Source organism: Fragaria vesca, linkage group LG3 (genome assembly GCF_000184155.1).
Source record: "Fragaria vesca subsp. vesca linkage group LG3, FraVesHawaii_1.0, whole genome shotgun sequence".
Lineage (NCBI taxonomy): Eukaryota > Viridiplantae > Streptophyta > Magnoliopsida > Rosales > Rosaceae > Fragaria > Fragaria vesca.
In genome coordinates, this window is record NC_020493.1 from 18,527,619 (window position 1) to 18,539,740 (window position 12,122).

The window sequence follows — 12,122 nt, forward strand, 5'->3', positions numbered from 1 at the left end:
GTAAGTACTACTCTCTCTCTCTCTCTCTCTCTCTCTCTCTCTCTCTCTCTCTATGGCTGCCTCGACGTCGACGCCGATGACGCCTCAAGGACGAAGACAACGCACAGGCAAGGAGCCCGACGAGGATCATGGGGTCGAGTCACCTCCGGCATCTCGAGCTACTGGAGGAGGATTGCAACCCCGGCCAGGCTAGGGATTTGAAGGTAGGATCTGATCCATCTTTGATATTGTTGGTAAATTGTGGTTGTTGTTGGTCTAGAGGTTAAATTGGTGTTGTGATTGGAGAAGGAGAGAAGGTGAGAAGAGTAGCTGTCGTGATTTCACTTTGGATGCAGAGAAATGGTGCATGCATGGTAAGGGAGTAGATCCAGTGAGTGAGGGTGCATGGTAAGAGAGTAGATCCAATTACTGGGGGTCAGTAATTTTTCTTTTGGTTTCTTTTTGGTTGGGAATTGCCTTCTTCTTCTATTTTTTTTGTTTTTCTGTGTTTTGACAGATTATTGAGGTCAATACAGAGGTCAATAGAAAATTACTGGGAGTCGGTAATTTTCTTTTGGTTCCGTTTTGGTTGAGAATTGCCTTCTTCTTCTATCTTCTTTGTTTTTCTGTGTTTTAACAGATTATTGGGATCAGTACAGAGGTCAATAAAAATTACTAGGGGTCAGTAATTTTTCTTTTGGTTTCGTTTTGGTTGGGATGTGCCTTCTTCTTCTATTTTCTTTGTTTTTCTATGTTTTGACAGATTATTATGGTCAGTACATAGGTCAATAGAAAATTATTGGGGGTCAGTAATTGTTATTTTGGTTTCGTTTTGGTTGAGAATTGCCTTCTTCCTCTATCTTCTTCGTTTTTCTGTGCTGTAATATATTTTTCTAGCGACCAGTGACCGGAAAAAGTCCGACGACGAGAATCCGGTGACCGGAAAAAGTCCGGCGACCGAATACCGGAATCCGGTGACCGGTGAGGTTCCGGCCAAGTTTCTCTCTTCCATTTTCTCTCTATACATTTTTAAAGGGTGAGAGCAAAATAGGTATAATTCAATAATGTTTGTTAAGACTTTAAGTAAAGATTTGTTTATTTGGGCATAAAATAAGTTACCTTATATTCAAATGGGCTCTTAAAAAAGATATTCATTGAAATGGGCAATGAGGAGCTAAAATTAGTATTAAATTGACATTTTCCCTTAATTAATATAATGCATATCAAATTATGTATACATATATAGATGTTACCGATGTGATGTTGGCATTGTATTTCCCCTCTCCTTATAATGTTTTCAGTTGATGTTGTAAATTTGTAATTGCTGCAATGTTTCTCTACATTTGGTAACATCAATAGAAACTGTTGGATTGCTTTAATGGAACTTGCTTGACTGTTTCTAATTTTCAGTCACTAACTAACAACTGTACTTCCATTTTGGCATGGAGAATATATCTAACTATCAAAATAGTAGAAGACTGTATCAAACTTCTACATTCAGTGCTTTGCTCGACTCCCTTAAAGAAAATGAATAGCCTCAACTCAATGAATCTCATATTATACATGTATTAGAGCAAACAAAATTTGATCTGTGTAATCAATCAACATCCTGTTGTTGCCGAGCTTCCAAATGACTAACGCCCCGGTAAAGAAAATTCAGGAGTCTAAACTTTTGCTGTCGGATAAGTCTGTCTATCACAAATGTTAGTCCTGACTGAGAAGAGTCTTAAAGCCTTAATCCTTTCTGTTTGAATGCTGAGAAGTGATAGAAAAAGAATAGATTCTGGGACTTTTGAGCTGAAAAACAGAGCAAGTAAGCCTGGTACGTACTCGAACTCACCTCTCCTGTGCAGCACGCACTAATCTTAAGTTCAACGTAGAGTCCACTGTATGCTATTTAATTAGTGCCAATGAGTTTCAATTTAGCCCATGAGTTTCAAATGAATTACTTAATTAGAAAGGGCGACAGCCCAAAGACCCACCCAAAACAACAAGCCCAATTACAAGACAAAGTAAGAAAGGAACAGCAAAGACGCAGATAGATACCCTTAGAACTAGAAACATAAACAGTAACAGCTACCCTCCGTCGTCTACCGTCGCCGGCGTTGGGCAGGGAAGACCATCGTTTCTCTGAACTCCAAGTAAACGTTTAGACCCACCCGGAACTGGCAAGTCACGCGGACACCATTCCCAGGTAATCCGATCCTCTAATTTCAATTTAGATCTATTTAATGAAAACCTTCTGGAACCTTTCAAGTTTTCATTGCATTAGTCAATATTTCTATATAACTGGCATTGCGTAGTCGCATAAATCAAGCCAGATCGCATTCTAGATGTAGATGAAGTATTGACAAAAAAAACGTAGATGCACTGCTACCTCAATTTTGTTCTTTGCCATCTTTCCAAGACAAGGATCTCTCTCTGCACACAACGCACGGCAACCAACTAGCTTATTTCCACATAACCAATTTGCCAATTTGGAGTAGACTTCACTATAAAACTAGGTATTTTACAGTAGTCTTCACTTCACTCATACACCAGCCACCCCAATCTAGAACCACCATTCTTCCAATTCAATAGCAATGGCATTTCCAAAGCTTAAGCTTATGATCACCCTCTTGTTCATTCAGGCTCTCATGATCACATCCAACGCCTCAATCAAAGCTGCCCCATCAAACTCAGATATCTTCAGAGAATACATAGGAGCTGAATTCAACGATGTCAAGTTTTCCGATGTGCCCATTAACCCAAATGTTGAGTTCCACTTCCTTCTCTCCTTCGCTATCGACTACGATACTTCAGGTTCTTCACCCACAAATGGAAATTTCAATGTGTTTTGGGACACTGACAACCTCGGCGCCTCACAAGTTTCGGACATCAAGAATGCACATTCAAATGTGAAAGTTGGCCTAAGCTTAGGAGGGGATAGTGTCAATAGTGGCTCCTGCTATTTTAACCCTTCCTCAGTTGATTCATGGGTTTCTAATGCTGTTTCTTCACTCACAAGTATCATCCAACAGTACAATCTAGATGGTATTGACATTGATTACGAGCACTTTCAATCCGATCCTGATACCTTTTCTGAGTGCATTGGTAGGCTTATAAAAACTCTCAAGGACAATGGTGTGATCAAGTTTGCTTCCATTGCTCCGTTTGATGATGACGACGTTCAGAGCCACTACTTGGCTTTGTGGAAGAACTATGGCCAGTTGATAGACTATGTGAACTTCCAGTTCTATGCTTATGATCAGAGCACCACAGTGTCTCAGTTTATAGATTATTTCAAGACTCAAAGCTCAAACTACAATGGTGGAAAGGTCTTAGCGAGCTTTAGTACCGATGGGAGTGGTGGATTGTCCCCTGAAAATGGGTTTTTCACTGCCTGCAACAGGCTCAAGAGTGAACAAAACCTTAATGGTATTTTTGTTTGGTCTGCTGATGATTCCAAGAAAAATGGTTTCCGCTATGAAAAGCAATCCCAAGCTCTTTTGGCCATTCCACATTAGTATTGTACACATGAATCCCCTGCTTTCTTATGTATATATAAGTTCAGTCTGTTGTTTCAATTCCAAGCTAGAGTAATGTATTTGTAATTTCCTTTCATCCTTCAAAAGCAATGGGACTTCCATTGCAGTAGAAGAGTATACTGTAAATATGTGTGGATAAACATAGCAAGTAATTAATGTACTGGTGTTTTATTTTTTGTGTTTGCAGATGTTTGAGATAAATATAATACCTGAATTCTACTTAAATATAATACCTTCAGTTTTTCTGTCATTTGTTTTCAGCTTCTGCATCAAAGAGTATGCTTCGAGTGTTATGCATCATACCTGGGTTGAAGCTCAACTTCTCTTGTTCATACCAGTTTGGCATTTCATCTTCTTGTGTGGATACTAATACTTGCACAATACTTTTCTATACTTGATATATTAGGCTTTCATGATCGATCACAACTTCGTAAGTGGTGTTGTTGCATATGGCTTATGATGTTCTCTTTCTTCTAGATTAAATTTTTGAAATGAGGTCTACTGAAATGAACACATGCCAAATGGTTTGGCCTTGTGTAGCTCAGTGTAGACACTCATAACTTGAATCATTGGCCCTAAATCTATTATTGGAATCGGTGATCCTTATGTATCAGTTATCCTTTTCATGTCTCACATAAGCACTAACTAGGAGCCTTAAGAAAAGGGTATGTTGGAGAAGATACGGAGCGGTGTAGTTAGGAAGGTAACTACTTCAAAATATAATTTAGAGGTCTAAATAATGCTTATGAATAGAAGCACTATTTTTTTTATTATTATGTTTCTGTTTTTTCTGTTCTGTTAGTTTTAGAATTAGTAAAACTGACATAGGTACTCTGATAACTCGATTGCATGTTACCACAAGTGATCTGCAAGGCAAGACTATTAAATATATCAGGTTTCTGGGATGCTTCGTCGCTTCTGGCAACTTTCTGACTTCATTTACATGGATGGTATGCAGATAATGTAAGATGGATGTTCTGCAGATAATGCAAGTTGTTTGATGTAGTTTCATTATAAAAGTCAGGTTCTTTGATATATTGCATAGATTAGAACAGCAACAGTTTGAGTTGATCTCTTACTAATTTGTGGCTCTTTACCTGATCATCATATCAGTCAGATTCTTGCCAGATTGTTTATCTCATCAGTCATGCATATTGCTCTTCTATTGAAATAAAGGCATCGAGTTATGTAAATACATTTATTGCATCTGTTATGGATATGAAAAAGCTAGTCACTTCACTCACTTGGGTTAAGGAGAGAAGGAAGTGGAGCTCAATATTTGGGTGAGTGAGGATATTGGAAAACTTGACATTGTTGAACTCTGCTCCTATGTATATATTCTCGGAATATATCTTAGTCTGCTCCAACTTGGGGCTGCTTTGATACGATGTGTGGGGGTATGATGAGGCCTTGAATAGTTCAGAACTTCAGATGATAAGCTTAAGCTTTGGAATAGCCATTGCTGCTGAGTTTACCGTATTTGTGGGCCTGTGGCTTAGTAGATACGAGTGATGTGAACATTGTAAGCTGCCCTACTTGTATAGCGTGAAGAGTAGGCGATTTGAATGTGCAAATCTGTAGAATAAGCTGATTGATCTGGTTGTTCGCAAAGCAGTAGTTGTTTTTCTATTTTTCTTTGGTCACACTTGTATTATGCAGATCATAATTGAAACAGGGCCTAAATCTAGAAGTTACAACTAAAAAGCAACAATGCTGAAAGGAAATTTGGGCCTTCAATTCTCCAATTCAACTCCAACTACAGAAAGGCTATAAATTACACTTGATTTGCGGGAGGCAGTGATTGAAATATAATATAACTGACAATAATATCAACAATCAGAGTGGCGCAGCGGAAGCGTGGTGGGCCCATAACCCACAGGTCCCAGGATCGAAACCTGGCTCTGATAGAGAGTAGCTTCTCTTTCCACTCGTTATTTTTTGATCAATTAAAGTTGAACACATGCTCCTTCTGCAAAGTTTATGGGAGAAGAGAATAAAGTGGGATGCAACACAGTGACCTTTTCTAAATAATAATAATAATAAAAACTATTTTGCATGTTATAATGTAATTTATTGTCTTGAAAATGATTTGTGATTTTGCTAAAACATCAAATTATGAAGTTTCTGGGATTAGTTGTAATTTAGGCCTCATAATCAACACAACCAGAAAAGCTACTAGACTATATTGTATACTCAAGTATGTTTCTCTCTTATTGATGAAGTTGAACTCAGACTTTGTGTAAATGTGACCACATAATTACTGGGTAACATGGATACATACAATGATGGGATTTTTTTGCCGTGATGTACAAAAGCATAGGCTAAGATAAAATCATGGGACCTCATCTCTTTTATATTACAAGCAATAATATTAGAGCTGATCCATTATCAGTAGTGTGTGGTAACAAACATGTCCATCCATTTTGCCTCTAAGTTTCACTTGTACACTACATATTTTTTTTTTTTTTCTCTTCCTTATTCGTCATATAGATGTGTAAGATCTGCGATATGGATCCCTACTGAGGTAACCTTCATCATTCATATCACAACAACACCGCCCTAAACGAGTAAACATCAAACATGAACGTGGGTCGACTAGCTATCATTACTCAAGACTGGGAGTACCATAACCTGCAAACCTTGCAAGTCAATGCAACACTTTCCTCAACATGCACCTTTACTCCTCCTCATCGACTAGTTGTGGTTGGAGTAGGAGAAGCACCCAATGGGACATGGTTTTCCCTTTCCATAGTGGAAAAGAATCAAAATCAAAGTCGTACTGAGTAGACATGTCAGTACTCAGTAGAGAGTGAGAGTAGTAAAGCCCACGCAGCACAGAGATGGAGATGGAGTGCGTCCCAAGTAAATTAACAGTAATAGCTTCTTACTTTGTGATGGTCTGATGATACCAATAAGGCTGTGAATAAGTAGAGCAAAGCAAATCAGAAAAGAATTAAGCAAGAAGATCAGAGGAATGAAGAAGAAGATGGGGGCGATCCAATAGGGTTAAGCACACATGGGATAGCGTGCAGGTCCGAGACGAATGACATATGGCATGCTTTTTCCTTCGTTTTGGTTTTGGTTTTGGTTTTGGTTTAGGTCTAGTAGTGTGAGATTTGTTGAGCAATCTTAATCATTCGGTTTAGGTGAAGAAGGTAACACGTGGTTTGGATATAAAGCATAGCTGGCTACAGGGAGAACGTGAAAGTACACCGGATTTGGTTGACGATCGATTTCTCAGATTACAGCCAAGTGTGTACATAGATCTCTAGTCCATTGGTAAATTACATACAGAGAGGCCTGTGATTTGTAAAGAAAGGGTTGCCAACTTTAATTCCAAACTCTAAGTCAATCTATGAGTGGCCAAAATTCATTCTAACTACATCTAGAAGTACACAAGTTTTCTTTGGAATGTATAGAGTTGTTTTGGTTTGGAGCTTCTTCTTACTTGTTTAGCGTTTTTAGTTTCAGAATATTAACGTGTTGCGTCTCTTTTACTTGTATTAAATATTTTTAAATAAATAAAGTAATATCAACGTTGAAAATACAACAAGAGAATCTGCATAGGCTTAGTATGGGCAACTTGTACATACAATTAAAAGTAAACGATATTTCATATCTCTAAACTAGAATTCTTGATTTCTAGTACAATGAGAGAAATGAATAATCACTATTGCACCAAACCAATGTTCACCCTTTGGGTGACATACAACTTAGTTATCATACTCTAAACAATGATACAAGACTTGGAAAATCAAGCTTCAAACATATACAGGAAATTAGGAGAAATGAAAGCAATCAAGTAGGGGAATGGTTAATCTTAGTTTTAACTTTGACATATCACAAAAAGGGAATGTGTTTAGGCACCAACACCATGTGCCTATCTCAACATCACTCTTTATCACGTGGGACTCCTTTGCCACCACATATCAACCCACTTTTGTCTTCTCCTTTTTCCTCCATCTTTTTTACTTTTCCCGTCCTGCCCTTCTGTTTTGACGTTTTAACCAACTCGGCCCGATTCGCTAATCACTGTTAGTGACTCGTGGAGCTGCTGCTGCTTCTTCTTCCCATCCGGGAATCCGGGATATCACATTTGCTTAAACAAATCCATCGTATCAAAAAAAATAAAAAAATTTGCTTAAACAAATCCATGAATTGCTTGATGAATTATTGAGTCGATACAACTGACAAAAAGTTTATAGCTTTTGGTGTAGATTTTTGTCCACATTTATGTAGTCTAAAAGCAAAATTTCATTCAAGTTATTTATTATTTTTAGGGTTGTGAAATCCACATATCCTAAATTAAAATCCACACACATTTTTTTTTTTTTTGGTAACTACATTAACTAAAAAAACAAAGTTGAAGTTAGAGTATACTTAAAAGAACAAAATTTAAAGTTAAAAATAAAAAAAAAAGTAGTGTGGATTTCAATTTGGGGTGTGTGAATTTCACATCCCTATTTTTATTTCAAATACATGCATATACATATTTTATATTTAAGGAGAGCGTATTATACTTTTAGAAAAGAATGTAGTTTTTTTTTTAAGCTAGCTGACAAACTTTTTATTAAATAAATGGGTGCTTCTAGATGTAGCCAGCAAATTGCTAAGTAGACCCAGCAGTGAAAATTTTACCACCAATCTTCTAATATTACCCTCTCATTTAGATAATAAGAAAACTCTTTGTTAAACAAACATAAAAACGAAAACCAAATTTTCTACGTGTAGAGTTCTTCCACTTCCATCTTCAATCCCCACTATTTATTCTTCCAATTCGATCTATTGATTCTATTCTCCTCCTTGTTCAATCCCCATTCTTTCATCATATATTGAGTGGTTAATTAACACTATAATTTATGAGGAGAAACCATCTTGTTGCAGACGTTTATGGGTTTTGGTCTCTTTGAAGAAGTGTGTGGTTACAATCATCTGAGATCTTTATGATCTCATGTCTCTTATAAGAGGATGAATTAAATATATACATGATTGATGAGTCATTTCTAAATTTCATAATAACAACATGGAGATGGAGGTCCTACATATTCAATATCTGATCTGGGTAAAACGAAAGAAGAGGACGAAGAAAGAGGAGAACTAGGCCACATCGCCATACTTTGTTTGTTTTTTTTACAAAGAGTCAGTTTCGTATTTTATTTTAATAAATTAAAATGAGAGGGTAATATTGGAAGATTAGTGGTAAATTTTTCACTGCTGAGTCTACATAGCAATTTGCCAAGTACATTTAGCAGCACCCAAATAAATTTGTCAAGGATTTGATTGTTGATTCCCTTAAGAGAGCGGCTAGGGTTTCGTTCTCCTCCTAAAGTTTTCTTTCTCCTTGACATTTAGCACCCCGATCTCCACTCTCTCATCCTTGATGTCTGACGAGGTTTCCTCTCGGTTCGCTGCAACCCTTGTTATCTATGAGGGTGGCTCCTCTTCCGGTGTTGTAGCACGCCCTAGCGCCGCTTCTGTGCCTTGTTTCGCAGTCGGGCGTTTGCTGTCCTTGAAGAGAAGGCTGCCGAAACCTAAGGCGGTCATCGGCACTCTAACCGCCATATGGGATTACCAAAACCGCCTTCAGATGAGATTGTTGGGCGATCATTACCTTCTCAAGTTCTCCAGAGCCGATGAATGTCGTCATGTACTGCATAGTGGTCAGTGGTTCTTCGGTCGTTCTCCCTTCATCACGTCAGACTATGACGGATTGTCAGAGATTGATGTTGTTCCGTTCTCTTCCTTCCTTGTTTAGATTGAGATCCTTAATCTTCCTCCACGACTCTTCACTAATGAGGCGACAGAGAAAGTTGGAGCCCTGTTAGGGCATGTTGATTGTTGAGCACACTGATAAGATCGTAATCCGGCGAGGAGTGCGTGCCAAAGCCAAGCTGATCCATAACATCTAGGATCCGGTAAGGGAGGCTTTCCCTCCGATGGTTTTTGAGTTCGATCTAGGGGATACCATTGCCAAGGTGAAGCTCTCCTTCAAGTATGAGCGTACTGTGAGTTTTTGTCGTGTGTGTGGTCTTCTGGAGCATGGATCTTAAGGCTGTGGCGGTCCACCGGATCTCACGAAGGTAGAGAGGATTAGCTTGGTCCCGGATCGAAGTCACGAGGTTTCCGGTCGTATTGCTACAGGTTTGGTGTCTGCCCTAAACCCTAACTCTAGGTTCGGTAAGGGTTTAGGGTTTGATTTCTCAGTGAACAGAATCAATCAATTCTCGTCTACTGCTCTGATCAACCCTTTCCAAAGAATAGGTAGCTTGTCCTCGGGCTCATCTTCGATGCAGACTGTTGGGCAGCCTGGTGTCACGTTCTCTTTGCCAGGTGTTTCGGTGACGGACTTGGTAGTGCAGCTTGCTAGGTTCAAGTCCATCCCTTCTATTGTTGAGGCGGTCATTCCTCCATTGGCATTTCCCCCAGTGATCCAGATCCCATCTTCGGTTTTGGAGCCGATTCTGGGAGTCAAACGTGATGCTGACTTGACTTTGGTTCCGCTTGGGAAGAAAGCTCGCAACACTTATGAACCCAGGAAGGTAATTCCCTATGAACCTTCCTTTATGCTTGAGATGTTTTTGGCTTTTGAGGATGGGAAGATCAAAGTATCTCCTGCTAAGAAGAAGAAGGTGGGCAAACTTCTTGGCTCCAAGAACAAGAAGAGGGTTGTGGATGTTCGTCCTTGGAAATTGGGTGTCATTGCTGGTGGCCCTAAAAAAGCCAAGAAACGTAGGTTCGTTGCTCGCCGGAATTTGCAGCTGGGTGAGTCTTCTAGGGGCTCTGGTAGCTCTAGTGGTGGTGTGGAATTTGAGATGACTTCAGATGTGGTGTTGAGTGAGGCATTAGATGATGCATATGACTCTGTTCTCCAATCCGAGGAGGCCCCTTTTGCGTAAGGTGATTCTGATTGGTTTCTCTAGTAAGTTAGTTGTGCTAACAGGGCTTTGATTACTTGGTTACTAGGTTACTTTCGGTCTTCAAGGTAATGGTTTTAGACATTGAGATTGATTAATTAGCTCAGGTAGTTAGTTTTGCATGGTTCACTTTTTACATAGTCCGAGAGAACGGATTGTGTTTATGTTGTATCGTATTTCAGAAATATATGGCATGGATTGGCGTCCCCTTTTCAAAAAAAAAAAAAAAAAAAATTTATTAAATAGAAAGGAAAATAGTTCTTTTGTCTTTCTTTGGAATAAAAATAGGAGAAATTAAATTTCTCAAGAATTTTTCATTCGGTAACATTAGGAAATATTAGTTACAAACTAGTGCAATAAAATAATGTATTTATGAGTAATAAATGCAAGGAAATAAGAGAAAAAATGCGTTTTAGAGTTTGGAATAAATCATTTTCCTCCTATTTTCTCTTCAATCAGGATTTTTTTTTTTAAATAAATAGTTTGTCAGTTTTCAGTAGATGTTTCAAAATTTGAACCCATGAGTTTTTTTGTTTTTTTTGTTTTTGTTTTAAAAATTATTCAGTACCGTTATCATATGAAAGACAAAATATATATACTATATATACCATATAAAGTGTGGTAACCCCATGCCAATAGATGTTTGATATACCATCGAAGGCTTGTTAACCCCTATACAGATTTGGCAAAACAATTATGTTGCAAAATATATAAACTTCCATAGAGAAAATCGTCTTTTTCATTTGCTCTTTCCGTTGTTCAAGTTATTATTTTATACGATGTATACATATTTTTTGATCTAGATATTTATTAGATTAGTTATCTACTATTTCTAGTATGTCGAAATGAGTGGTAATGTTGTACATCATAGTTAACTTCTATAAGATATTTTTATTTTGATTAGAAACTTCTATAAGATTGCAGATTACTGATTAGGAACTTTTCTAATTTTTTCATTTTGTCTTTTCAATGAGAGACTTTCTAATTCAAGATGCTTAAAGTTCATCTTGATCATGATTAAACTTTCGCATTTTTACCAAATTACTTGTTATTCAAGTCACCACCAGCCTATCTCTGTTGTCTCCATCAAGTAGGGATCAAATATCTTATAAACCCATAATATCTACACTTGTTCAAACTTTAAACAATCAAATCCAAACCTTTTGTTATTTTCTCTTGTTTGCAAGCAAAACAACCCCAAATTATGCACAACTAGCAAACTCGTGACAAAATATATGAATAACCCGTTTTATTAAATTGATTCACTGGGCCCCACCTCAGGTCATTAACAAACAAAACCGACTTCCTTCCTTTCCTCATTTAAATCCGCACATTAATTGAAAAATACACTTTAAACAGGTTTAATAATAGCAGGTGGGGGGCAGTATCGTAAAATCCGTTGGAGCCAGGGGCATTAATTCAAACGGCAGATTTGGTTTAAAAATATTTGAAAACAAACTGATCAAAGTCCGGCGAGGACCTGTCTATAACGGTCGGAAATTAACAGCAACGGATCTTTCCGTCTGACGTCGTCAAATATTGCCGTCCCCTCTTACATTTTTTAAACGCCACGTAACGTCTCTCAAGAATTGTTCCAATACAAAAACATATCAAACGTAATTAATTAAACTAATTAAATCAATTAATATAATCCCATTTTTGCGCTCTTAAATCCAAATCCAAAACACACACCACCACCCTA

General features: G+C 37.9%; 1 protein-coding gene and 1 non-coding gene across 3 annotated transcripts; both read left to right on the plus strand.

The window, feature by feature from the left end:
- The first annotated feature begins 1,993 nt into the window (after nucleotides 1-1,993).
- On the plus strand, nucleotides 1,994-3,730 carry LOC101311946 (chitinase 2-like). Of its 2 annotated transcripts, XM_004294585.1 has the most exons (2): nucleotides 1,994-2,173; nucleotides 2,610-3,730. In XM_004294585.1, the coding sequence occupies exon 2, from the start codon at nucleotides 2,616-2,618 to the stop codon at nucleotides 3,483-3,485; it is 870 nt and encodes a 289-aa protein (XP_004294633.1). In that variant the 5' UTR covers nucleotides 1,994-2,173; nucleotides 2,610-2,615; the 3' UTR covers nucleotides 3,486-3,730. The 2 variants fall into 2 exon arrangements, with proteins under 2 accessions (XP_004294633.1, XP_004294632.1); XM_004294584.1 differs by lacking the exon at nucleotides 1,994-2,173 and having other exon boundaries at nucleotides 2,294-3,730.
- A 1,611-nt stretch (nucleotides 3,731-5,341) lies between these two features.
- Nucleotides 5,342-5,413, plus strand: TRNAM-CAU. Its single transcript has one exon. It is a non-coding gene; the product is annotated as a tRNA-Met (tRNA).
- The last annotated feature ends 6,709 nt before the right edge of the window (nucleotides 5,414-12,122 follow it).